Below are 27,777 nucleotides of genomic sequence, written 5' to 3' on the forward strand. Positions count from 1 at the left end.
TTTTGCTGCCAAGGTGGGTTTAATCTGATGCAGCTGTAAAAAGCAGGAGACAAGTTAGAGAGAAATCTGGATAACATTTTTTGTTTGAATGGAAGCCAAAAAAAATAAATACAAAATCATTCAATTAATGGTGGCACAGCAAAGTTGACCCCCCCCCCCTCTGAAAAGTGTCAAGTCAAATATTCACATAATTTATATACCTCCTGGTCTAGGGAGAAATACTCGGATGACATATTTTGGGTGGGTGAGAGTGAGTGAGTTTATATTCAAAGTACAAGCTCATCACAGCATCTTAACCGATGCATGTCAAATCTGCGAAATGAGATTGTCATGGCTTGAAGGCAGCAAGTAAAACAACCATAAGAAGTGCCTTCAGTTATTCACACCTCATTTCAAGCATTACTGCAAGGGCCACGCCACATTATCGAGACTGAACATGCTACTGAAACTGAGGTTCCTAAGGGAACGGGATAAACAGTATTAACATTAAACTAAGGATAAAAAAATACAGCACTTTGTGTGAGTAAAATAAAAATGGACTTAAAGCAGTCTTCTCACCACTCTTCCTCTCATCAGTGTGAAAGTAACTGTACACAGGACCATTGACATGACATGAAAAATGACGACTACACTGCTTCCAGATCAGCCTCGCCTCATTCTTATAAAACTGGTTTGCATGTTTCTGTGACCACCACCACCGACCACCACCCCACCTAATATACATGTCCCGTTTTCAACATGAACACGTATACAAAGTCAACACAAGCACACACACTCGCACCAGCAGGCTCACATCTCTCCATGCTCTTATTATGTTTTTTACTAAATAATATATCCAAATTAAACTCTTTGGAGGCGCCCCCTGCTGTTCATATCTCCCCGGACTCTCGCTCTTCCGAGCTGGACCGTCGGTCCCGTTCGCACGACACTGATCTCTCTCGTTCCTTTTCCCTGGCCATGTCTGGAGAGGTGGACCTCTCCCTGTCCTCCCAGTCTCTGTAATCTGCTCTGTCGCCACGCCATCCATCTCCTGCACCCTCCCTCCATCTCTCCTGAGACACTGAGCGCTCTCTGTCGCGGGTGTGAGATGATCTGTCCTTGGAGGATCTGAAAAAGTGAGAGAGAGAAAAAACAAAAGAATCACTGACGTCTGCTATGGAATGAAAATGCTGAAGAAAGGTCCATGGTTAGAAAGATGGTTGGTAATATTTGGCTGGTTACATTTAATTTTAAACTAATTATTACACATGTGACCACAAAACCAAGAGGTTTTGCACAAAGTAGCTACTTGTCGATCAGAATGTACCACACTTTCCCTTATTTATGACTAATAGGTATCATATTTTACCAAATGCACATCATTGTCTATTCTTTAAGAACTGAAACTAGCAGCCGAGACCTTAAACTCATCAGCTTTTTGTTTACTCAGGTAATAAATGCAATGGGAACTAGGATAATATTTTCATACTTTAGGACAAACCACTGGTTGACGTTACAGTGGCTATGTCCACCTTTTAAATACAGTCTATGGTTTCTGAATGTCAAAATGATCTATAATCCAAGAAGAAAAATGATCAAGCACCTTATATCCACATATTACTATATATAATGAATAGATGTTATAAATATGTGCAACAGTGTGTAAAGCTCTAGTACTTGTAGTATTCATTTAAAAGAATCACTTGAAACTATTTAAAATTGACCTTTTAATTCAGATGTTACGCCACACAGGTCATGATGCAGATTTCTGCAAGTTTCAGTGATGAATAAAATCTGCACCTTTTCTTTTTGCGTCTGTGTGAGTGGGAGCGTGAGCGATGTCTATCCTTGTGTCGATGTTTCCTCTCCCTCTCCCTCTCCCGATCCCGTTCCCCACCTTCTTCTCTGGAGTGAGAGGAGCGGTGGCGCCTTGAACGATGGGAGGACGAACTGCCTCCATCCCTGGATAAATCATTTTCAGGAAAAAAAAAAAAAAAAAAGAGAAGAAAAGGATATTGTTTAGGTCTTAAAAAAAAAAAAAAAAAAAAAAAAAAGGGTTGGCTGTACTGATGTGTGCTATAAATTTAGATAAAGACTTTGTGGGAATTCGGAAGCATTTTGTCTTGTAAATGACATCCTGCACGAGAAGTATACGTCAGTATACGTACGAATTTGCTGTTTTCCTCTCTGCTCTTTTACCAGGAAAGCAGAGGTTTGAGTATTTTTGTGGCATATTTGTGGTTATGGCATTAATAACCCCACTGCGTGCATTTACAGATACCGCACCATTCGGCTTTATATTGTGTGAAATTACAAGTCGCCTTGCCAACCTGGGAAAAAAACTTATCAAGTGATGCTTGCATACCTGTATCGGTCTCCACTCCTAGATCTTGACCTTAAAAAAAGAGACACTTCAGTTTCCCGATGACTTGAAACCGTTTCACAGTAACGACAGATTCTGATCATTTACCTCCTTCGGTCCCTTTCTCTCTCCCACTCTCGCTCTCGTTCCCGCTGTCTTTCTCTCTCTCGCTCCCTTTCCCGTTCTTTCTCCCGCTCCCTCTCCAGCTCCCACTGTCGCTCTCTTTCATCTTCTTTTTCACGTTCCTCTCGCCGCCTCGTGCGCATTCTTTCTTGTTTGTCGACAACAGCTTTCTGAATTAAAAAAATAAATGAATGAAGTCAACACAACAGGCCTAACAGGGAGACAAACCCCCGAATCTGTTCTTATCCCTCACATCTTATGACTTTCTGAACTGATCAAACTTGTTTGACGTGCAAATTAATTCTTCTTGTTTTCGATTTGATTCCTTACGTGTTTCTTGTCACTTTGAAGCTTTATTTGGAAAAGTGATATATAAATGAAATGACTAAATTGGATACAGCTGCGCATACTGCCTCCTTAACTGTAGTTTTTATAACACTGTACAGATACATTTGTGGTACTAATCAATACTCATGCATATAGTAGCATAGACCTGCTCCAGGACATCCTTACCCTTAGCTTTTCAAGCTTCTCACGGATTTCAATAAAACCGAGGTGCAGCTTCCCCCCAAAGTGGTCAGCCAGGCGGCGGTCATTGTCATGGAGACCCAAGTAGGCAGAGCACACCTCACACACTCGCAGTTTTTGCTGTTGAAAGCTTGAGGCAGGCATTGAGTTCCGGTAAATATCCTGCAGTCACAAATGTTATGGTTATAAGGAGCAGAATAAAAATTGTTCAACCTGCATCTCATTATTCGGACCTATTATGCAAGCTGCAGATTGGGAGCTGATAAAATGTGTGTCCGATATGAGTTCTGTTACTTTGTGAAGAGCGTGAAGCTGCTCTACTCAGACAGGCAGGTTAACACTGGCATGAACCATGAACTCGCTGTCATTAAACCACACATTTAACCTTCATCAATGGTGTACACAGACTAGGCCATCTGTTCCACCTACGAGTGCATCCGATCCCCAAAGTCTGGTTCACTTAACTAGTGTGTTTGCTGTGACTGCGCCCTGGTCCGGTGCTGTTGGAGTCAGGCACAGTATACATGTAGTGTGATCCCCACAGGACAGATCCCCAATCCCAAAACCACTTTATTTCTTAAGTAATTAACAACTGAGAGGACAGTGTGTCATTTACTTCCCCAACAGTGCCACAAAAAGCATTAAAAATCACAAAATTTTCACAAGTAAATGGCATGAAAGAGAGACCAGGTGTGACAGGAGTTGAGATGGTGAAACAAACTGGTGTTTACTCAGGCACGGACACATAAGTAGAGTAACTGCGAGTGGGGCTGGTGAGCAAATGTGCTCGAGAACAGTAAACAGAAATTGCACCTCTCATGTGGCTGCAAACATCTTACCACTTATCACTTAGGTAGGTAACACATTTCTAACCTCTGCTTCCTTCTTTAATGCCCGGGTCTTCTCCACTTTTTCCAGCAGCTGCTGGGCCTCTTCTACATTCCCCTCGCCTCCCAGCTGCTCTGCCCGGGCTAGCAGCTTCCCGATCTCTTCGTTAAGCTCGTGGACACGTTCAGCCTTTTCATGAAAGGAAACAAAAAGAAAAGAAAAGAATGCTAAGCTAATAGTTTTTAGGCAGTGTGTAGACTTTTCCTGTGATAATTAGAGCTAAAAATGTCAACAGTGCGTCACCTTCGCAGCCACTTCAGCGCTGATCTCATCCTGTGTTTCTGCTAGTCTTTTCTTGGCCAGCTCAGTTCTGCGGTCACAGTCAGCAATGAAAGACTGAAGGTGTTCAGCGGCCTGAGAAAAAATACAGAAATAACCGAGAAATATTATATTGCAGGATTCTCAAGAATATTTAACAGTGGCTGAACTAAATAGTCTGTACCTGCTATGAAGTGAGTTTATAAACGCGGCTATAAAACATTCAGTTTCCAAACATTTCCTGCTCTCATCTTAAGCAGTTGTTTAAAGCTTAATAGCAGCACTTACACCATACGTTTGATAAGCCTGGAGAGAGGGATGCCTTCTCATTAACATCTTAATGTGGTGTGGACTAATTTACCACCTTCCAGGCTATTCTATGACATCAAAGTAGCCTTGTAAGCAAGGATGTTGTGAACTGTGTTAATGAAAAAAGAAGCTTATCAACCCTTTGGAATTACCAGGATTACTGATTTAATTACTCAAATATGGTTTCATCTTCAGCCAAGTCAAAATGACAAAAAACACAAAGTTTTACTTTAATGTCCACAAAAAACACAGTGACTTAAAATATATACTTCAGTGCTGGGAAAGGTAAGTGAACTTTTTGCTAATGACTTCTGGAAAAGCTATGTCGGACATCAGTCCACAAAAAAGATAAGCTAAAGACAGCAGACTACAAAATTGTGGAGCATGGTGGTTTGATTCTGCTTTGCTAAACCAGGGCTTGAGCACCAAGTGAGGAACTATACATTTACATTGGTATTAGGAAATTTTACTTGGAAATGTCAGGGCGGCAGACCATGACCTGAAGCTTAGCAAAGACTGAGTGACACAACAAGACAGTCATCAAAAGACCAATGGTGACTGGTGCTGCTAAAAGAGGCTTGAGTTACAATTCAAGGGTTAACTTTACTCAGCGAGTTCCTATGTTCAATAAATGCATGAAAACCGAAGTGACATAACTTGTCAGTTACTCTGAAGTCCATGAGTCTGTAATACATAGACCAGACAACCATATTTTATGAGTGATTTGATGAATAACCTCTACAGAACCTCTGCTAATGCTAGAGGCATTTTTTGCAAATGTAAAGGAAAGTAAATTTGAAGTGTGCAAAAATATTGATTAACGTCTTTCACTAATAACCCTCTTGATCAAAAATTATGATGATCCTGAGTTAAAATTAAATACATAATTATTCTTGAACCGGAATTAGTTTTCTGTGTTAGGACATTCCAGTAAGTTTGGACACAGGAAAACTTACTGTGTCCAAACTTACATTCATATGAACAAATGAGGGTGTCCTACCTTCTGACTAGTAGTGTGTATTTCTGTGTGTTTCTGAACAGTCTTTTAGGTAGAGCTTGAAACTAACTTTCTCAAGAAAAGTCTTAGCAATCAAAGTAGATGTAGTGAGTTCAACAAGACATTCAAGAGAATATCTTTGTGGGTGTGTGCGTACAACTTACATCAAGTTCAAAGAAGTATTCCTGCTCCTTAGAGGCAATCTCGTAATCAGCTCGGAGTGCCAAGTCATGCACTTTCATGCACTCTCCCAGGTCCATTCTCTACAGGAATCAAAATGACAATGATGTTAGCTGACTGCCTCATTTTACTCGTACGTTTTAGCCCAAAATCTGAAGAAGAACAAAAAAGCTACAAGATAAAATGTCCTGGACACAAGAATTTTCACTGATGTCACACTAAAGAATCCAAATGTGATACCCTTTAACTTGAAGCAAAGCTAACACAGGTCTGATGATTTCCATATACACTATTCAAACTATCTGTTTATATTCAGTGCTTTAGGAATTAAATTGACTGTCAGTTTTAATTTGTAGATGTTCAACTTCGGAAGAGTCTTTTTGAGTCCAGTCCAGTCGAAGTTAAGGAACAGAAAGTAAGAGGATAAGTCAATGAATAAAAGCAACAACACATCATCGGAGTGGTAAAATGAATCCATCTCACGATCTGGCTCTAATCCCAACTCATATTTGTAATTAAAACAAAGTCTATGACTCTCAGGCCACATCCCCACTAATACATTTGAATGTTTAAGTACAGTTTTAAATGAAACCAAACCAGCCTTTTTTTCAGCAGCCAATCAAAGAAAAAGCTCACCTCAGAGTCGTTGGCCTTGTGAGGAAGATAAAGCAGCATGTTTTAGAAAGTGAAACTGTGCGCTAGCTAGTGTGTTATGCAAAGCTGTTCTAGTAGAGTGGATCAGTAAAAATAGAAATGCTTATTAGTATGTTTGGATATGTGTTTATTTCCCATATATATAAAAGTTATTTCATTTCAACCCCATTGACAATGAAGTAGAGCTCAAACACATCTCAGCTCTCCATACATTTCCTGTCAGCCTTGTGTGTCTGACTGTATTTACTGTATATATTATACGGCTGTGTGTAAATATGATAAAGCTCTCCTCTGTGTGTTCAGGCGTGCGTAGACACGATACTCACGGTGCCTGAGAGGATGTCATGAGGACATGAATCCAAGAGGTGACTTTTGCAGACTCGCTCATCTGTGAATTTGATTCTCTGCCGCATGGTGTCACCTTTACAAAAAAAGAAGGAAACCAGAAAAGCAGGCGTTCATGAAAAGTACAGTATTTTACTATCATACTGGGTTATTAGCCCGCACCTGTGACTGATTAAGTCATACATCTCTAACCACTGTAGCATCCAGGTACAGTAAACGTGTCCGATAAAACTCCTTGTGGTTAAAAAAATAATAATAAAAAAAAATACTAGGGAGGAAATGGAGGGAAGAAAAAATGAACACATGACTATGAGCCAAATAAAATGCCGACATGATGTTTGTTTTGGATTGGTTTTGTAACAGATGTGTGCGACAACCTAACTTGCCAAGCAAACTTAAATACAACAGGTAGCTAGCCGGCTAGTTAGCATGATTTGTAAAGCATGCCGCACTGTCACCATAAAGTATGCTGGTTAGCTTGTCGGCTAATGCTAGCAACAGTCATACACGCTGCTGATTTTGTAAGTAACCAATCTCAAACACAGCGAGGCCCCTCTCACCGTCTCTCCCCGTCCCCATGAGCTGGTCCAGCATCGCTCGCATCTGTGCCTGGGCCGACATGTTTATGAGTGCTCAGATAACGTCGCCAGCAGCGGTCTTCAACACATGCAGCCTCCTCAACTGCAAGGCCTCGTCTCTTCCTCCAACAGCACCGACCGCGGATAAGTTTTCCCACCAAGAGGAAGACTCCGAGCCTTTAACCAGCGAGCTGCTTGTGTACAGCGTTACTTCAATGTACTGGTTATCCCTGCACTTCAACAAAAGCAAATAAATGTGACTTTGTGACGTTGGATGGCTTCGGGTCGGCCGAGCAAGTGCAACGTCTGTTTGAAAACTGCTGCCCGGGTCCGCCGGTCGGGTCGTGTGGTGAGTTGAGACAACGGTGACTGAATTTAGACGGGGCCTTTGTTCGCTAAGAAAATCTACACAGAAATAAGTAACCAGTTCCACTGTCACACAGACAGATTTCTAGCGAGTCAGCTAGAAGTTATCAAGTTTGTTCAGCGTCCTCTCTTCCTTCTTCCTATTCCCCCTCCATGCGCGTCCCCGCGGAGCGCGCTCTAGTGCAGCGGCGAAGGAAGTGCTGCAGTCAGCCTCGCGGGCTTGTTTGGTGACGTTACATATCACCAACAATTATTATTGTTATTATTATTATCATCCTGCTTTGTTTTTTTCTTAGTTTTTCGGTGTCCCCCCACACAAACATATAAACTGTTTAAAGTGTCTCTGATCTTACAAATAACACATAGAAACATGGTTGCAAAGCTAAAATGTTCAGCATATTTAGAAAATATGTGCTACTGTCACTGGCCAATACGTATAATAACTAATTTGATATTCACACATATATGAATATCAAAATGATTGGGATCCTAGAGCAGACTCATTGCATAACACTAAAGACTACCTAAAGTTATAAACATTGTGAATAAGACATTGAAAGTTACGATTTTTAATATGAGAAGGACTGGCTAGTCTCAAGTGCCCACTCCCAGCTGTGATAAGGGGGATGATATTTTGACACTTCACTCCATAGAGGCCTTTCTTGGTACCAGGCTGTAAACAAATGTTCTGCCATTATAACAATGAAGTCTGTGTGGGCTGACTTGCTTTTGGGCCCTGCCTCAAGTGGCCACTCTCAGAACAGCAGTTTTAGGCACGTCTGCATTAGCTTCATTTTACAGTCTGTCAGGCTGGTACATCATTCTTAATTTATGCTACCGTTGTGTCTGTTGCAGTCCTCCAAAATCCAAACATGATCAACATGGATGCTAGGAAGGAAAGAGAGTGGCAGCAGCATTCTTCTGGAATGGGAAAAGCACGAAAAGACATCAAAGTTTAAAAAGTAGACTATTAAAAGCACAGACAGTGGCTTTTTAACATAAGTTTCACTTCAGCTCTTCGTAATGTTACAACTTTGCTCTTCTCTGCAGCTGGATGATGGACCAGCAACAACTCCTTGTACCAGATATTTGAGACTGCCCCCACCTGACAACAGATGCACTCTGCAGGTAGATGGGCAGTCCTTAGCTGCCCATATACTGCCAATGCACTACCACTGCTGAACCATAGTTTCCTCATGAGTGTTACCTACTGCATCAGCTTGTAAAGAGTTGTGGCAGTGCATTCCTTTTTTCCATACGTTTTTTAGTTTCTCCACCTGTCTGCCTCAGTCTCATAAAAAGGACATGGCTTGAAAGCATTTAGGATTGTTTCCCCCTTTGATACAGTGAGGAGGGAATTAGACTTTGGTGGTCAAAGATCACTCTCCATTTCACCTGCTTTGGTGCTCATTCTGATTGTACAGGTAGAACAGCTCCTCCAAGAGGATGGCACATCAAAATCTGCAAATTTCAGCTCTCCGTAATGTTATGACTTAGAGATTTCAAGGGGCAGGCAAGTACACAAGGAGAGTTAGGACAGCAGACATTGTCAGCAATGACTAGTACTTTCTTCTTTGTTTGAGGAGGAACATGAGGAGCAGTGACCTCCAGAGGGTTACACAAATGTGCATGTTTCTAACCAAACTGTCATGAGTGACGTATGTCAATATAAAAGAAAAAAAAAATCTTGAGACCTTAAGATAAACAAGGAGATCATTTAATTTGTTTTTTCTCATACTTTTTAAACTCATTTGTCTCATTGAGTCTAAGAAGTTGTTTCTGTCCAAACAGAGGTGATAAACATAAACACATAAACTGGCTGCAAGTCCTGATTTTACCCCAGTTTAAGATGCAAAGAATTATAACCATCGGCTAGTATTTTACGTTATTTCTCTTCGGTTTCAATCCTGATATTATAATAAGCTGATAACTGTGATTGGTTGCTTGTACAAAGGTTTACTGTGTTAAATATGAACATAGTAAATAGTTCCGTAAATTTTAAATAAAGTTTAAAAGGCCCTTAGTGACTTAACTTCAGCTATGTGTATTTTACGGCCACATGTATCTATCTGTAGCAGACCATTCAACTATAATAACAATACATTAGGATGGAATTACTCATCATTTACCTGTCAAACCGCAAGCTACGCCCATACAAGGCATCCCAGTCCTACCCATATGTGGTCCAACCCTTAGAAACGTCCCATTACCGTCACAAATACAGGAAAAATGGCGGCGAGTATGTTGCGGCTCCCGCTGCGACTTTCCTCCAGAAATATGGGGATAATGACCCGTAATACCGGCTTGAAGACCTCACATATACCCAGGACGACTCAAAGCAGGACCGCAGTGTCTACGCCGTCTGGAGCAATTCTACCGAAGCCGGAAAAAGTGAGTTTCCAACGTTCAGTTTACAGAGGTAGCCGACCGGAGTTTACGAGTGGGCGGGACAGCGGTGGTTTGACGGAAGCTTTGACGAATAGAAAGACAGGATACGCACCGGACTTGTTAAATCAGCAAATGAACGTTTGTTTTGTTAAAGGGAGAGGCTGTTAAAGGAAATAAGTCACTAGTAAATTTAAAGATCATTTATTATTCAAAGACTCGTTTTATTTGGCGAAATGTAGTGTTGTGTCGTTAAAAAATACGTCCGCTGGACAGCCGCTAATGTTGGCGAGTAATTTATAGACTTGAAGCCTAAACTCGTCGATGTTCGGGCAGGACATGTCCAGTTGGTCGCAATAAAATGTCGCAATAAAAACACGTTAATAAGAGAAATTGATATTTAATGATCGATGGACGGAAACTGCCGTGAGGTCAAGGGCTAAAATGATCTGCTCTGTAACCACACACACGTCGTCCACTCTTTTTGGGCCTTCGACATTTGTATATGATTCTCTGCTGGAATCTGCTTCACGACTGTCTGAGGGCTGTTAACTCAAATACATGTATTCATATGGAGATACCCATCGACCATGCTTTCCGGAGCCAAGTCAACATGACTCAGAATAGAGCTTCAGTGTAAGGATGTAATGACCTGGTGACATCAGTTGTGCTTTTAGTGAAAGCATTTTGTGTTTCAGATATTCTGAAACACTCCTGCTAGTTTGGCCTCAGTTTTGTTTTGTTTTTACCTGGAAATTTGTAAAACGTCAGCTCTGTTACAACCAATCTCCCCTGAATCCAGCTGTGCCACAACACCTGCAGAAAACCTAGTTATGTTTAGTGATCTGAATAGTTCTTGCATCCTCTTGGTTTAGCCATAACTTTTCTCATTGTTTGATTTTTGCAGACACCATTTGGTCTCATCCGCATGACATTAGTGGTGGTGCCTTTCCTTTATGTGGGAAATCTGATCAGCAAGAACTTTGCCGCCCTCCTGGAGGAGCACGACATCTTTGTCCCTGAAGACGACGATGACGACGATTGACCTAACTCTGGAAAAGTAAATGGTAAAGTTCAAGTGCTTATTAGCCACACCTTATGCAATCTTTAAGCATTGAGGCTGGGACCTTTAGTCACGGTCTTCTACTGTGTAAAGGGTGTGTCAGCTGCATGTCAAAGGAAGTAATCTGTGACATTTTTCCAGTGATGACAACTGTGTTCTGTTTTTTTTTTCATTTACATCCACAGGGTGCTTTGCAATATTGACTGAAAGCATACCAGTCGGCACAAGGAAGATGGGGAAGATGGGGCCCTTTGTCTTCCAAATAAACCCTTCTGTCTCCACCCTCTTCCTTTCCCTATTCTCTAATATTTAACTTGTTTTGCCTTCAAGAATTTATCAGAAATGTCATATCATGCGAGGCTATCACAATACTAGTTTTGGCCTCGCTCCTGTTTGCATGTTTGTGTGTGACTAATAAATAAAGAGTCTCTTATGTGGAAAACACTTGTTGTTATTTAATCTTAACACCCAAAATTTTTAATTCTGGCTCATTTTAGGCTTATCAGGTCATGATAACATATATTGCTTTTTTTCCCCCTTCTTTTCTCTTCTCTTCTTTTTTAAAATATTGGCTGGTTTTCTTTCTCAAAGTACATTTTTTAAGGCGTGTCCTCGTAGGTCACGTAGGTCAGGTCTGTCTTGCTCCCTCCTGAAGGGCAGCGTTGGCCAGTCTCAGGTGTTCATTGAGTGAGCCCATCTCCAGCTGGCCACGCCCCCTTGTGTCACTTAGCTCTACATATGCCTCCTTAAAACGCTCATAAGCGACTTCTTTCTCCTGGAATAAGGACAGACATGGTAAGCATAGTTAGGCCATTTAATTGTTCTAAATTTTTAATGTGTATTATTTCTGTGTGATAAAAGAGATTAGACTGTAAAACATACCTTTGTAAGAGATTGCACTTCATTCTGTAGACAACTGATTTCTTTTTTAAGATACTGAACTTCATTTTCTTTTGCTCTGAGTAGAGTCTGTAAGACATTAAACACAACCTCTTATTCAGTAAAAGGACTAGATGTTACAATCCCTGATAATGCATTGCTTTAAATGGAGAAAATCTTGAGGGATGGCTGTTACGAGAAAAGGCAGCCCAGAAACGTTACCAGTTTGGGACACGTTGTCAGTAGTGGACCTTGGATTCATCAGGTGTTTCGGCCATTATCATTAGACACCCTCATCCAAGGAGGCCACTGGTTTATGTTACATTGTTATTTCTCTTCTTTCTTCTCTTTAGTTTTCTGCAGTTTATTTTCTTCTATCTATTCAATGCAACTAAAACATAATACTTACCTCTTTAACATTTATGGAGCCTCACTTTTTCAAAGGGATAGAAAAGGTGATAGAAGTAAGACAAGAGGGATAAGATAGCAGAGAGGAGAGCCGGATGGGGGCCACCCGATCTGGCTTCCCACACCTCCCCGCCAGATCGGGCTGTATGCTCTACCTCCCCACTGCCTCCCAGAAAAGGGAAGAGGAGAAGAGCGAAAAAACCCACCAGATCAAAAATGCAGAGCTGCCTGCTATGGTGACTCATTGTAAATAAGGAAGCAGCTGAAAGTAGGATTTACAGACAGTGAGTGAGTGCCATTTCTCTGGGAAAAAATGCCTTGTTGATGCTAGATTGCTTTATTATCATAGGAATCAAAGTCACCTGAAATAACCACTCATTACAACCAAGGTATGTAGGTATGTCTCAAAGCACAATATATTGAAACTTGAAGCAGAAGGGCTACAGCAGCAGATGACCACACTGTGTGAATTGTAGCCTGGGCTCACTAAAACTAGACAAAAGAAGATTTGAAAAACGTTGCCTGGTCTGATGAGTTTCTGCAACATTTGGTTGGAAGGGTCAGAATTTGGTGTGAACAACATGAAAACATGGATCCATCCTGCCATGTATCAAGAGTTCTTTATTATTTTGTAGAGAATAATAAAGAATCTCCATCAGAATTTTAATTATCACTTTACAGTGTAATAAAAATGGAAAACATTTGACAGGCAGGAACCTGAGGAAAAGAAATGATTCAAATGCATCCTAGATGTGCTTAGATTCACCAGTCGATTGATTCACCAGAGATGCGCAGGATGATGATGTACTTTATTTCAGCCTGTAGGTGGCGATATGTACTGCAGCTGAATGCTCAACAAAAATGAGGCCAAGAAACAGGTGACAGTCGCCACAGGGGGTCATTAAATCAGGATACAAGGCAAAAGAAAACACTTTGATCCATTTGTTTTTATGGAGTGGGTTCAAAATCCCACAGACATAGATCAGATGCTGTTGTGAGGTTCCCAGTGATGACAGTGACGTCAACATTTGACCTTTAATATTTCCACACAGCTATAAATAAAGTTGGTTTGAGCGTGGGCAAATATATTTTTCAGCTTATCTCTTTTCATATAAGAAACTCTAATCAATACCTCTAATTCTGATGCAGCGCACTCAGTGTTGCAAAGGGATACCACATCCGACCTCTGACCTGTGATGAAATACCGCATACGGCTGATCTCTTCTGCCAGTTTGGCCTTGAGATCCTGTAACAGAGATGTGTAGCTCAGAAATAAGAAGTATTACAATGTATGTGCTTCTTTATTATGTTTCCTCAATATGTAAACGTATAAGAATAAAATAAAGAGGATGTGAAGGTCATCGTTTCACTTTCTAACACATCATGTTGTTCTGTATTCAAATTCATTTGCAAACAAAGGCTGTGCAGAAACCTGGTTCTCTCTTCTGAGCTGCTCCAGCTCCTTCTCCTTGCGTCCGAGCTCTGTCTCTCGGCTCTTACTGCTGTGTTCAGCGCGGTCCAGCTCCAGGCACTTCTGAGAGTAACGCTCTGACAGCACATCTAACTCAGAGTGCAAGACATCCGCCTGGAGCCTGGCATGCACAAACACACGAGTTGTGAGGTTTTTGTGAGGTCTTAATTATAATGCATCACAACAGGCGTGTGGTCAAGTGTAGAACATCTTCAGCCTGCAGCGAGGAGGGCTATGGTACACTTACGCCTGCCCTCGGCACGATGAATCCACATGTGCCGCTCCTGCGAACGACTTCCTGGCCTTCTCCACTTGTCTCTCCAGCTCCTCTCTGTGAGCTGCTCTCAGTGCCTCCATAGCTTTTGATGAACAGTAAGTTAGCTAGTTAATGCATTTGGTAAACAACCTTAAAACAAGAACACCAAAAATAGGCTTGCAGGTGACAGCAGCATCAGTAGGTAGTACTGTATACAGTAAATACCATATATTCTATTTTTGCACCACTGTTTTGTTGCACTATGACTCCAAGTCCAGTTCCTTTTTTGTGTACACACTTGGTATTAATAGGTTTCTCATATGTGTGAGCTGATGATTTCTTGACTCTCATGTATCAGTCAAGAAATGTTAATTTTACTGAATTGCAAATCAATAAATGCCTTTTTTGGCATGAAATACGTTTTAGTGCAGGTCCCTAAAAAGTTAAAATTTAGATGAAAGAATGAATTAATCAATTTCTTCACTTAGATGACGAATAAAGAAGAGTCATTTCAGTGCAGTCGTTTCACACTGTCATCCTCGGTAGGTCTAATAATGGCTGAAATGATTTGTGCACAACTTTAATCTTTTCCAGGATTTAGTCTGAGCCGTAAGAGGGAATTCGTAGAAAACACCCTCACTGGATTAACTGGCTAAGAGAGTGGATGGATAGTTGCATACTGCCTTACGGTCATAAATTAATGGTCCCTCATACCTAAAGCAAGATCTTTATTTTCAAAAGATTAACTTTCAAAGTAAATTGGAGTCTAGTATCTACTCTACTATTGTGATGTTTAGGACTGAAGGAATTCAATCTTGATAAATGATATGACTGTGTAACATGCATGTAAGGGACCAAGGGCTAAGATTCATAATTATTTATTTTAGTTAAAATAAATACTGCACCCTGCAGAGAGCAAAAAGCAAATCCTCATGTTTAGCTGAAGCTGCTGTTACTGTTGATACTCCGTGACTCACCTTTAGCAGCTGCTTGGCTCTCCTCCTGTAGCATCCTGTCTTTTTCCTCTTCTAGCTTTTTTATCTCCTTGGAATGCTTCTCCTGCAGCTCCTGCAGTGCTTTCCTGTGTGCTACTTCCATGGCCTCCAGTCTGGCCCTACAAGGTGCCCCAGTGCCACAGGGACTCTCCACCTCTATACCCATGGCCGCACGCTCCCTCTTAATGCTCTCCACCTGCTTTCGAAGAAAAACAGCCTGGAAGATTGTTTTATAGAAAATGTGTAAGGGTAGAGAGGGAGGAGGTGAAAAAAAAGACTGAAATCCCGATCCCTGTTGGATAATAGTATAATTTTCTTGCCCTGACTCTGTGCATCGCTTTTTTTAAATTGAAAGTTCTCTCCTACCTCTTTTTGCAGTGCTTCAGCTGTATTCATTGTGATCTGGGCGCCATTTATGGATGGAGGAGCCTCCTTCATGTTTGATGTATCAGTTTGTGACCCGGTGACAGACTGGTTGACCTCTTGAGGTGGTGAGTGATCTCTCTGGGGAGTAAGTAGAGATGCAGATGCCTGTGCGGTGCTTGACTGATAAGCCTGGGTGCCTATGAGAGACTGTGAGCTCATGTCCTGAAATGACATTGTCTCAAATTCTACCCACTTCCTGTTAACTTCAGAGTCCATAGTTTCAATAACAGGCACAGGTACACTCCCCTTTTTCAGCTCCATGGACTCCCACCTGCTGCCCATCTCATTGACGGGGAGCCCCTCCTCAAACCACTTGTTCCTCTCCTCCAGTCGTTTTGCCTGCTCGCGGTCCCAGCACTCCCCTTCCTCTCTCTGACTGGCTAGCGATAAGTCCGCACCCAGATCTCTGTCTGCTGCTTGGTGGTGGATTTCGGTCTGGTAGGAGTTTGCAGCTCTAGTGGTGGAGGTGCAAGTGGCAGGTTCATAGCCCGAATCCTTGCAGGTGAACTGAGCAGGGGGTTGGCATGGTGACGGTCTCCGGGAGAGGGGGTTCTCTTTCTCGCTGCCGATGTCTGATTGGCTGAGGTCCGAATGAGGGAAATACAGGAGAGTAGAGTTACACATTCAAAGAAAGATAAGAGAGACAAGGTCCGCTGCAGGCAGACCACCCAATCATAGCCGTGCTCCACAGAAATGTTCAGATCTTGTTTTTGGAGACTGAGGATTTTAGCACTATGATAAACATCAAGTATTCACCATGTACGGTGTTTCTGTTCTGTCTGCCACTAATTAAGATCAAGAGATACCAGTAATTTTAATTTAATTTAAGATCATTTACTGCTTTGGTAATGAAATGCACAAAGTCTATGAAGTGCGCAGGTACAGGGCTAGTTAATTCTATGAAAAAAAATAATAATATAAAACTATAAAAATAAGAAAGTAGAAAGAACTTTTGCAATGATGCCTCACAGCAAGAAGGGGTTCTTTTGACTGGCTGGGCCTTTTGTAAGGAATTTTCATGTTCTTCTTGTGCATGTGTGGGTAATCCAGCTTCCTCCCACAATCCAGAGAGATTAAGTTAACTGGTGATTCTAAATTGGCTGTACGTGTGAGTGTGAGCATGAATAGTTGTCTGCCTCTCCGTGTTAGCCCTGCGACAAACTACCTGTCCAGACTGTAACCTGCCTCATCGGCTTGCACCCACCTCGACCCAGAATCGCCTTTATTTGACAGTTTCAGTGAAGAGAGACAAATCAGGGAAATGACGTACATCAAACAATCCAGCCAGACTGCTTTACACGCATCAGGTTCTAAGTTAAATGAAATGACTAAATAGTGTATGTATGTAATAAATAGTGTATATGGTTCTTGAAATGAACTCCAGTTCCAGCAGCTACAACAGTCACAGTCTGCTGCATTAAGCCTAATGCATTAATAATAGTAATAAAACAATGTAATATGTAAAAGCGAAACACACTGATCACATATTCTATGTGCACTAAGAATTTGGGTACATTTTGCAGATATTATTTATTTTCTGAATATTATTACAATATGTTTACACTTTCATGTGTTCCTTAAGTCCCCATTAAAGGATCTGAACACTTTCTGTCTCACTGTCTCCCACCATAGTGCCAGACTCACTGTGTGTTTTTCTGGATCGCCTGCTTCAGTAACTTCAACCAATTTTTCCGAATTCTGGATGTCACAGCAGAGAGAGTGAACACTGCTCCTTTTGTCTGGGGCAGATCAAGAGACACAATCGCACGCGCACGCGCACACACACACACACACACGCGCACGCACGCACGCACACACACACACATACACATATACGCGTTAAACAGGAAGCAGCCAAACATCTTTTTGTCTGGCTGTGAAACTGGGAGTTGGGGGGGTGGAGGTGCGATTAATTGACCTGGATGACTGAGAACCTTCACAGACATTAATTGACAGTGTTTTCGTCTACTGAGCAACACCATTAATAATTGAAATTGAATTCAATTTTATTTATATAGAAAAAACAAAAGTGCTGTAAATACATACTTGTATTTGGAGTCCGTAGTTCTTGTCCACATCACAATCTGACACATTCACGCAGGACGTCAGGTCGATCTCTCCATCCAGGTCATCTGACTGCAGCACGACAAGAGCAGCATAACTTTAGCTGAGTCAAATAAGGTCACAGTTCTCCCCCAAACAATTAATTTTTCAGGAAACTGACCTACTGGTATCAAAAAACAAACTTCATAAAGTCTTCCTGATTGTGCAAAAACAGCACACCAGAAACTGCTTTAGTGTCATACCTCCTTAGCCTCTGAGTCTCTGTAGTATCTCAGCGAGGTGTCACCGAGAACAAACCAGTGTTTCCTCCACTGCGGAAAGCACAGTAAACATGGACAAGGATGAACTAACTGGTGCCATGACCATCAAACCCATTCGTTGGCATTCATTTCTACAGTATGTAGACTCTTTTCAAGATGTTTCACGATGATGAGTCACGTTGGTGGTGTTTTGAGCCTGTCTGGCAGGTTTTATGAGGATGTGGTTAAAGCTAGAATCAGCATCTTAGTTAAATATAATACGTTTTTCAAAAGAATACCTTTACCTTGCCATGTTCATCCAGTCTGGACATCCACCCCTTTGAGAAACAACATCTGCAATTAAAGCGATACGAGCAAACAGAATGAAAGAGCTCTCTTTGTGGTTTATCTCTCACACTTCATTGTGAAACTAGAGGAAGCGGAAACTGTCGGAAACAGACGACTGCACTCTTGAGATAACTAATACAGATCGACGCATGTGGCGAGGTGCAGATAGAGAAAAATACAACTGAACAGGAACATTCAAAGAGGAAGATGTGTAGTTTCTGTGAACCATCAAACTGTCAGAGGGAGAAAGGAAGGGAAAGGGGAACCGACGGTACATTATTAGAACGATAGTACCAACTGAAAAATACTCACCGTGTATGACGAATGTGATCCGTTGTTATCGTAATATGAAGAGGAGGAGAAATAGAGGAATTAGGTTGGAAGAAGTGCCCGATGTGATATGTAAAGAGGATGTCATAAAAGTTTCACACATACAGAGGTGCCTACATATGGAAATGCTGTGTGAACTACTAAAAAAAGTTTTCAACAGTGAAACAGAAACATTGTTGAACGTTTCATTTCGTGGTCATCCATCAGTGTACAGTGACTCAGCTGTTTTAGTCATGACAGCACAACACTGCAAATACAGGAAACAGTTAACTGAAACCGTCCTGGAACCTATTAATAAAGATGATAAATCAAATGAACATGCTGCCCTAAAACACAGAGTGCTAGGTAATGACTTCTGCCTGCGAGTGTGTGTCTCTGCGAGGGGCTGAAATACATGAATGACCTATTTTCCTCCAAATGCTCGTGTGATATATACAGACGCAGGAAGTCATGAGTTAGTTGTTTTTAGGTGATTCGATGCTGTTTTATCTTGTTTTTGCTTTAACATAGGGCTGTTTTAATTTTATGTCTTATGTGTTTTATTTATTTAATTTGCTGTTTTTTGTTATTCTATTGTTTTAACTTATTTTCTGTACAGCACTTTGTTCCTGTGCTGGGTATTTTAAAGTGCTTTATAAATAAAATTGGATTGGATTGGATTGGACAGTGCTCACCTGTGTCTGCAGACGTTCAGGAGGAGCCGGTCGCTCATTCACCTTGGAGGATCTGTGTTTTCCACTCTGGCTCTCTGAGGTCTTTGATGGATTAAACAGACAGGACGTTCTTGCCTTTTTAAACACAGCTGTTTGTGATAAACATGCCTGCAGTGACTGCATCTTACCTGTGTATGAAGAGATGCTGCCGATCGTCTCCGAGACGATCGTCCGTTCTCAGAGTCTCGACATTTCTCCCGTCTGTCTCTCCCTCTCTCTCTGCCTCTCCCCCTCTCATCTGACTCCAGCCTTGAACTGTAGAACTGGCTCGATCTGTCTATTTCATCTTGATACCTTAAAGTTAATGTGTAGAGGAAATGAAAAGAGGAAATATGTTTTGAAAGTGAACTTTTGCAGACCTCTGCAAAAGGTTCAAAAGCATGTTTATTTTCTCAGGCCATAAATTAATGCTATCAGTTACCACATCAGATAAATACATATCTTCAAAGAGTTTTCTGCCCACTAATTTTCCAGCTAGTGAAGGAGTGACGCACAGATCACAGCAGATTGTAGTGCACAAGTCCAGACTTTAAACACTAAGTGAAGCAACTGAACCAAAGTATTGCACTAACTGTTTATGGATTACAGCCATTTTTATACAATTATCAGAGAGTGCAATGGAATAAGGTCACTGGTGTTTACTGGTGATGTGACTGCTTGTTACGGTCGCTGACCTCTAGTGGCTCTCCCTCTGTAGAAGAGTTGTTTTTCTCCTTTTCTTGTGTTGCAGGTCTGCCTCATGAGCCGCAGCTGAGGTGTGTTCCAGCTCGTCAGCCACGGCATATAGGCTGCCATCCTAAACTGCCACACCCCCTGCCATTTTCCCCATGTTGCCAGAGCTGTGAGCTGTAGAGTTTTGGGCAGCGGGCCTTTGTGTGTATGTGTGTGAGAACTTACCCTCTGTGAACTTTGGTTTTTCTTTCTTTTATTGTGAGCGAAGGTGTGCCCTTATTGTGATAATTAGTTTGTCATTGTGGAAGCAGGTAGGGGTTCTCTGCCATTTTTGTTTCACCTGTTTTCTCCTGGTTTGGTTAGACAGGGAGCTCAGCCATTGTATTTTGTTTTTGGTTAGTGAGTACTTGGTTTTGATTTCTAGCTAAAAGGGGGTGTTTTGTTTATTGTTTTGGCCTTGGAGACCCTGAAGAAAAGAGCTTCCCTGTGTTTTTGTACTGTAGTAGTTTTAGGCAATAAATCTTGTATACTGACATCTATTTCTCCAGTAGTTCATGTGTTCCCTTTCACTTTGTGTTACCCCTCACTCCAGTCGACACTCCGTTCATTAAGTGGGGCGTAACATAAGTGGGGGCTCGTCCGGGATTATTTGGGTTATGGCACAGTTTAGCCTGGGTGATTTTATAGCTAGGCCTGCATTGGACCAGCTTGATGCATGTCGGAAAGAGGATTTGTGTGCTGTTGCATTATGCTACATAGAAGTAGCAGGATGAATTGAGCATTTACAGGGCTATACTTTGTGGTCAGGTTCTGCCAAATGCCGAAAAATTGATTGGACAACTCTTCACGGTGCAAATGGATAATGACCCAAAACATACTGCACAAACATCTCAGTTTCTCAAGGCAAAGATTCAATGGCCAAGTGAGCCAGCTGATCTCAGCCTAACAGAGCATGCCTTTTAATTTTTTTTTTTTTTTTTTTTAAACTGAAGCCAAAAACTGAAGACTGAAAGCATGTGGCTGCCCTGAAGACCTACCAGAGCATCTCAGAGGAGATAATTCAGGCAGTCACTGACTACAAAACACTTTTATCCACTAGTTTCTTTTGTAGCAGTTGAGTAGTGAAAGGCAATATGAAGTGCTGTTAATGTTGATTTTGGTTCCTGCAACATTACAACTGAAGATTTATAAGGTTTAAAATGTGGTAAGAAAACTTCAACTATAACTGCTAAAGCCTATTTTGGCTAGCGTGTGCATCTCAGAACCTCTGTCAGTCTTGGATGAGCTGAATATTTCTGTGTCCAACCACATTTCGGTTGGCATTTAGGTAAGGCCCAGTTAGGTGTTTAAACAGATGCAAGTGCTCAAAACTAGCAGTGAGACAATGCCACATCACCAACCTGTATGTCCTGAGTCTCTGGTCCCTGCATGGACTGGGACTCTGGTTCCTCAACCTCAGCCCTGGAAACTCTTCTTCTGATTCCACTTGGATCTTGGGAATATCAGCCAGCACTATGTAATCATCTATGGTCATCCCCACCTTAGATTTAGAAAAGATTTAGCATGTTAGCATGTGGCAAGACTGATTTTTATATAGTGTTTGTTAAACAAATAGATAATTCTAAAAACTGAAGCAAGTGCAGGAGTGCCTTAAATCTTCATTTCATTAATATGGCATAATGGAATATTTACTTTACCACTTTAAACACTTCCTAATGAGTTTATTGTGTCAGTTGCTAGTTGTGAATTAAAGATTAAGTCTTTTTTCATAGGTTTAGTCATTCTAAGTGCCAGAAAGGAGCATTATCCACAGTATGTTCATTGGCTAACAACTCAAGGTTGACAATCAGCCAAATTCCTGCTCACACGACTTATTTACCTCCTCAGCATCTACAGCAGCCTTTTTGGGTTCAGAGATCAGCAGGGTGTCCATGCCTCGTCTAATGGCGCTCCTGCTTCGGTCACCTATGACTTTGTTTTTTCCTTCATCGGCTTCATCTGTTCCTGTAATTGTAGCTTGTGACAGTGATCCACCAAAGACTTGCGAGACTGTGCCCCGCCTCGATGACGAGGATCCAGGTGAGGCCGGGATGCTGAGTAAAGAGTGTGCGGACCCCTGCCATGAGTTTTGTGGACTCAGCCTGCTGTCTCTGGAGCAGGGTTCTCTTTGTGGGGAGTGGCTGGTGCCGTAGCCGTTCCTGGCTGGTGAAACGTCACGACTGTTCCGAGTTCGAGTGTTGGTCGAGCTGTTGACAGCTGTTCTGATTCGTGGGGATGGTTGGGATAGCTCATATGAATTTTGCTGAAGAGCCGACGAGCCACGACGGGAGATAGACTCGAGATTTCTGTACAGCTTCTCAGAGTCTAAACTGTGCCTGTTCGAAGCTTGTGATGGACTTCCTGACTCTCGACTATATCCCTTTATAGCATCATATTCACCATTCTGTGAGAGCAAAGAGCCTGCACGCCTGTGAGATGGTGTGGCCCTGGAGGGAGACGCGGTGCGAGAGGCATTGGATAACTTCCGGCAGGATGGACTGGACCAGCCTGATGTATGGCAAGAAGGACCATATGATGGAAGCTGTGGAGAGCTGTGAGATGAAGTATGAGACCGAGTCTGACTCCTACAGAGGGAGCTCCCTCTCTGAGCTCCCACAGGCGATTCGGTGAGCTTGTAGCGTTCTGGACTCATAGAGCTGTGACGTGTCGGAGAATTTGTCAGGGAATCTCCTCGTCTAAAGTTTGAGTGGTATGTGTATCTCTGCGGGGATTCACTTCTCCAAGTTTCCTGCATATACGTCTCATGATTTCTTCGCTGGGAAGGCACTCCCAGGTTGACGTTCCTGTAAGGGACACAGGCCTTGGGCTCGGGAACATAGTTGCTTGGAAGGGGATGCCCCCGCTCGTAGTAACGAAACTGACGTTTTTTGTCCTCCTCAATCTGCTGCTCACCATCACCTCTTCTGTCGGGAGAGAAGTAACCGCTCTCTTGTCCCCTATCTCCCCAGGACTCTGAAAATCAAACAAATCTGTGATCATTGCCTTAATGTAAATGTAAATAGCTTATCAGAGAGGATTATCTTTCTGTAAAATGCTCATGATGGAGTTTAGTTCTAACTGGGATGCATGCCTGTGACTGACCTGACGCCTGGCGGGACCTGTTTCTCCCTCTCCTCTCATCCATCCAGGAGCTTTCAGTGCCTTGTGGGGGAGAGGAGTCCAGCCGTGTCATTTCTCTTTGAGCCACACAGTACCGCTCCAAGCTGGGGGATCGGCCCCTCTCTGAAGAATCCAACTGATTTGGAGAGCTGGGAGAGGTAGCAGACAATCAGTCGATGGGCGATAAATTGTTATTTGAATGCATCTAAAGTGTTTGTTCAAGTTAGTGAAGAAGTGCTTCAAGAACATCTTTACACATCTGCTGTGCTGTCAGTCTAAGATTTCCATCAGCTTTGTCTTTCGTTAAACTCTTGGCATTAAACAAAGAAGGAAAATAATGTTAATCTTCTTTTTCCATACAGGAACTTTCAGAGGAACTCAGAACTTAATTATGATCAGCAGAGGAAACCATCAAAACAGCCCCTGCTCACATGGTATTTAATTTTACGTACAAGAATTTTGGAGGTCGGGCTTACAGGTCAGAAGGATTAAGACTGATCACGTATTCATTTTATGGATTAGCACCGTCAGTAGGTTATATATAAAATATATATTTCTATAAACAGCATTGATTTTTTTCATACGTCAATTAAGTTACAGATTAATTTAATTATTAGCTTAATCAACTTAATTATTGGCATTATTAATGTATTAGTTAGGTGTTATCATGTACTTAATTCATCATTTATATATCATTACTCCTTCTTAGTATGCCATTTATAAAAGCAGATGTATTCTTAAGACCATCTTCAAGTTTCAACAGATTTTTCAAATAAATATAAAATGCTAGAGGAGTGTGTAGAGACTCACCGGTGCTGCTGCAGCTGTGATAAGAGGAAAAGACTCAGTGTACCGAATATAGAGCCTGAGTTATAGTTAGAGACTCTCTGAGATCACTACACTGTGAGAGAACAGTGCATATTCAGTGATTTGAACAGAAGCCCCGAGTGCTACGGTAGTTATTATGGAAATATGATGAGAGCAGATTTTTGTCCACACAGATGAAGTGTATAAAACACTGATGTAATTATTACATTTTATGTTGATAATTATGCACCCCTTTCTATGCTGAATTTCCAGATAGAGAAGCTCACTGTGTCTGCACTATCAATAAACAGATCAGTTATCATTATTGTGGCACCACAACATCCAGCACCATCAGCAGTCAATCAGGTCCTCTTCCTCCTGAAAGCCCCACTTAGTCTAAACCTTTTCCTCAAAAGTTTAGAGCTCACCAAAGCAAGAACATTTAAAATATCAAGAACTATATATGTTGTTTTTTTTAACTATCGGCACTTTAGACTCTGGAAGCTAGGGATCAAGTGAGGTTTGTGGTTTGCTGCCAGTGGTACTGGGACGTTGTACAAAAATGGTGAATAAAAAAAGGAGGACAAAATTCTTCCTCCAAATTCATCAACTTCATCTCACATCGACGTCTTGAGGCTTGATCCTGGGATGCAATTGAGTGTTCCAACATGACAATGACCCCAAACACACATCAAAACGGGTTTGGAATGGATAAAGCACGCTTAACATTAAGCTTTGTGAATGGTCGTCTCAAAGCCCCGACATCAACCCTATTGAGGACTGAAGCCACAGTTGTGTAAGGAAAACCACAAATGTAAATGAACTCTACCAATACTGCCATAAAAAGTGATCAAATATGTATCCAGAATTATGCCAGAAACGACCAAAACAGTTTGGTTGAGGTGCAACTTTTTAAGGGACATTTAACCAAATATTAATGAGGGTATACTTTTGACCCTGTGTGGATTTAAGAAAATCCAAAATACATTAAAACTTGTGCACCCAGCTCTTGTTTTTAAAAATCTATACAGTGGACATTACAGTTCACATTATTAATACCCCAGAATTACCATGACATTCACACCCATGATGAGTGTACATAAATTTATGATCACAACTCCATGATTGAGCTAATGGATGTTATTGAGCTGGCCAGTCAGTGATACTCGTTCACTAACTCAGTGTATATAGTACAGGCAGGTTCTTGGTAAAAAAGTGGTTTCTTAAAAACGGGACACTGGATACACTCACCTGGATTGTATGTCAGTATCACCGATATTAAGTTCCCACTCAGGACTCAGACTGTGCTCTAGACTCCACTCGTAGGTCCAACCGCCTCTGACATCATCACTACTGGCACTTGTGGTCACCTCAGACAGGGCACATGTGTCGTCATCATCATCATCTGTATCCTGGTTTGTGGGGAGCAGAAACATATCTTAAGCATTTGGATTAATAGTGACAATTAGATAGTTAAACTAAGAAAAATGCTGTCAATCAGAATGTTTTGTCTCTATTTTTGAAAACTATTTCAACTCAAAGTAAAAGTGTCGAAATAATGTCTGCTTTTTTTTTTTATAACAGTTCAGTAATAACATGTTTAGCAGTCCTAACTTGGATAACTCAACCAATTTAAAACCAAAAAAACGACAGAATTCAACAAATTTATGGGAACCAAAATTGTCAGTTTGGCATAGTGACTGCAGCCTTGTCTAATTTGAATTATTCTGCAATTCTTAAAAAATATTTAACCTCCTAAAAGTGCAGGTTTCTCAGTTATTTGGATTTACAATAAACCAGCCAATGCTTATATCTAATTATGACCCACTAAAAGCTTCATACAGCAACTATGTGATGGCATGTGTCTACTCACTTTAAAAATCAAACAAGTCACAGCAAAACAAACTGAATTTTTATACAAAAGTAAAAAACAAACTAACTTGCTGAGTCTGAGCATTAACACAAATTCCACTTACTGTCACTGATCACTGACCTTCAGGCAAATCTGCTGTCAAAGCTGTGTAGCCACTTCTGTCTTAGCTTCTCCAGTCGTTCCAGCTAAGCCAACACATCTAGCCTGCACAGGACGTAACTCAAGCTAGTCTCTGGTCATGCTCATCATTATTTCATTGCTCCAGTGCTTTTACATCACCAGAACTGCCCACTTACTGTCTTTCTTATCATTATCTTGATCTCTCCTTCTGGTCAGCTTCTCATTAACACAAAACTTTTTCTTCTCATTTTAGCTCCTGATGCTTCCTGGATGCAGGACTAAATAAAATGCATTTGTTTTACTCTGTTTTCACTTGAAAATAAAATCTACATTCGAGTCATGATGTTGACTAACATAAGTTTCACAATGACATTGCTCTGAATAATAAGTTAAGTGGGCCGGTGTTGCACGAGGATATGTGCCTGCATGTGTAATATGGGCGTATCAGATTACAACCTATTCCCTAAGGATGGTAATGAGCTTTCATTAATTAATGATACAGAATCAAATGCCACCATCCTTCTCCCACCTCCACAATTTTATCACTTGGTAATTGTATTACAGGCTGACATCATTCTTGTAAATTGTCATTTTATTTGATTTTAAATGTTTATAAAACTGTCGTATAAGCAAAGAATCTGAGCATCTGGGTAGTCAACCTGAACCTTTGGTACACAAATATATAGAACTGTGCAATGTTGACCCTGTTTTGCACCCATCGTATGAATTATAAATATGGGCTGGTTACCTAGGAAACAAACCAAAATTATGTTGCGCTTGTGAATTGTTTTTGAGCTGTTGGACTGAATAAATCACAAAAGAATGGATCTACAATTTTCATCACCTCAATGAGGGCTTCCAGTCAGAGACCATAAGGGTAAGGCGGTATATCTGTGCTAATCAGAAAGTTCTTCTTTAAATCTGTGTTAATCCAAACTTGACCTTTTATCTTTTGGATATAAGAATTCATAGCTTCATCATTTTCAAATTTGTGAATAAATTGTTTAAAGTTTTATCAAAATTCTTTCTTTGGCTGCTTCACCATAACAAACGATCTGCCTCCAACCTTTGACTCTGCTTAGCACAGAGATCCTGACCATCTGTTCAAGTCAAAGCAATTTCAATTTTATTCAATTTTATTTATATGGTGCCAAATCAAATGAAATCAAATTAAATTAAAGACTCTAGAAAAACACAGAGAAAACCCCAACAATCAAACGACCCCCTTTGAGCAAGTACTTGGCAACAGTGGAAAAGAAAAACTCCCTTTTGACAAGAAGAAACCTCTGGCAATATATGTATGCATCCTTAATGAAGCAGAGGATTACCAGACAGATAGTAGCTAAAGTAAGACTTACAAGTTTTAGGTCACTGTAATAAAGGGTATTAATAATAATAATAAATAAATACGTTTTTATTTATATAGCACCTTTCAAGACAGAATCACAAAGTGCTGCACATAAGATTACAAGTCATAAAAAGATTTAAAAAGAGAAAATAAAACAGGCAATAAAATAAACTAAAGGTTTTTTGTGAGACCATAAAAACCTTTAGTTTCCATTCTTTAGTATCTTTAGCAACACAAACATGACCCTTGCTCCACATTTGGTTTTTTGGGATCTGGTCAAAAAGACCTGGGAAATGCTCAAATCCCTCTTCTAGGTTTAAAAACTTGTAAGTGGCCTTGTGATCAGTTATATGATCAGCTGAACGATGCTTTATCTTTAATTTAAAGACTTTGTACATACCCAGGTGGCTACACAGAAAGCACAGTAGCTGATGTAGCTACATACCAGCTCCTGCAGAGTATCCTGTTGTGCAGCATCTGCTGCAGGAGCGCCGCTGACGTGCATGTGATCTGGCCGCAGGCAGGAGCTACAGCGGGAGGGGTCAAAGGTGTTGGGCTGGAACTGGCAACAGTAACAGTCTTCAGCAGGGGGCGACATGGTCCTGTCCTGTCCTCCGAAGCTTAGGGTGCACATTTCCAGACACATTACTGCTC

At 41.2% G+C, this 27,777-nt stretch overlaps 3 protein-coding genes and 1 long non-coding RNA gene across 10 annotated transcripts; 2 read left to right on the forward strand and 2 right to left on the reverse strand.

Annotated features, from left to right (window-relative positions):
* Positions 1 to 9,837, reverse strand: LOC146572737 (putative RNA-binding protein Luc7-like 1). Of its 4 annotated transcripts, XM_085277103.1 has the most exons (11): positions 9,697 to 9,837; positions 8,406 to 8,488; positions 6,605 to 6,699; positions 5,609 to 5,707; positions 4,124 to 4,234; positions 3,866 to 4,009; positions 2,978 to 3,154; positions 2,450 to 2,634; positions 2,345 to 2,374; positions 1,780 to 1,941; positions 1 to 1,107 (listed from the first exon to the last, which is right to left on the reverse strand). In XM_085277103.1, the coding sequence occupies exons 2-11, from the start codon at positions 8,482 to 8,484 to the stop codon at positions 870 to 872; spliced, it is 1,320 nt and encodes a 439-aa protein (XP_085133229.1). In that variant the 5' UTR covers positions 8,485 to 8,488; positions 9,697 to 9,837; the 3' UTR covers positions 1 to 869. The 4 variants fall into 4 exon arrangements, with proteins under 4 accessions (XP_085133229.1, XP_085133232.1, XP_085133230.1 ...); XM_085277106.1 differs by lacking the exon at positions 2,345 to 2,374; XM_085277104.1 differs by lacking the exon at positions 9,697 to 9,837 and having other exon boundaries at positions 8,406 to 8,624.
* Positions 7,412 to 8,752, forward strand: LOC146572738 (uncharacterized). The gene is made up of 3 exons (XR_014892745.1): positions 7,412 to 7,550; positions 8,423 to 8,529; positions 8,618 to 8,752. It is a non-coding gene; the product is annotated as an uncharacterized LOC146572738 (long non-coding RNA).
* smdt1b (single-pass membrane protein with aspartate-rich tail 1b) lies at positions 9,797 to 11,457 on the forward strand. Its single transcript, XM_085277107.1, has 3 exons — positions 9,797 to 9,958; positions 10,860 to 11,019; positions 11,201 to 11,457. Exons 1-2 carry the CDS (start codon positions 9,797 to 9,799, stop codon positions 10,995 to 10,997), a joined length of 300 nt encoding a protein of 99 aa, XP_085133233.1. The 3' UTR covers positions 10,998 to 11,019; positions 11,201 to 11,457.
* Positions 11,458 to 27,721, reverse strand: LOC146572740 (TRIO and F-actin-binding protein-like). 4 transcript variants are annotated; one of them, XM_085277098.1, is made up of 18 exons: positions 27,569 to 27,721; positions 25,034 to 25,194; positions 22,958 to 23,124; positions 21,696 to 22,828; positions 21,217 to 21,356; positions 19,273 to 19,438; positions 19,106 to 19,186; positions 18,059 to 18,091; positions 17,757 to 17,825; positions 17,497 to 17,586; positions 17,095 to 17,189; positions 15,391 to 16,030; positions 15,007 to 15,241; positions 14,021 to 14,132; positions 13,735 to 13,894; positions 13,435 to 13,548; positions 11,898 to 11,984; positions 11,458 to 11,790 (listed from the first exon to the last, which is right to left on the reverse strand). In XM_085277098.1, exons 1-18 carry the CDS (start codon positions 27,719 to 27,721, stop codon positions 11,644 to 11,646), a joined length of 3,783 nt encoding a protein of 1,260 aa, XP_085133224.1. In that variant the 3' UTR covers positions 11,458 to 11,643. The 4 variants fall into 4 exon arrangements, with proteins under 4 accessions (XP_085133224.1, XP_085133226.1, XP_085133227.1 ...); XM_085277100.1 differs by lacking the exon at positions 27,569 to 27,721 and adding an exon at positions 25,776 to 25,989; XM_085277101.1 differs by lacking the exons at positions 21,217 to 21,356; positions 21,696 to 22,828; positions 22,958 to 23,124; positions 25,034 to 25,194; positions 27,569 to 27,721 and having other exon boundaries at positions 18,059 to 18,107; positions 19,273 to 19,412.
* Between the last annotated feature and the right edge of the window lie 56 nt (positions 27,722 to 27,777).

This window comes from Mchenga conophoros, linkage group LG6, assembly GCF_057382185.1.
Source record: "Mchenga conophoros isolate Kocher_MC1m ecotype Shallow Benthic linkage group LG6, M_conophoros_male_GT1.1, whole genome shotgun sequence".
Classification (NCBI taxonomy): domain Eukaryota; kingdom Metazoa; phylum Chordata; class Actinopteri; order Cichliformes; family Cichlidae; genus Mchenga; species Mchenga conophoros.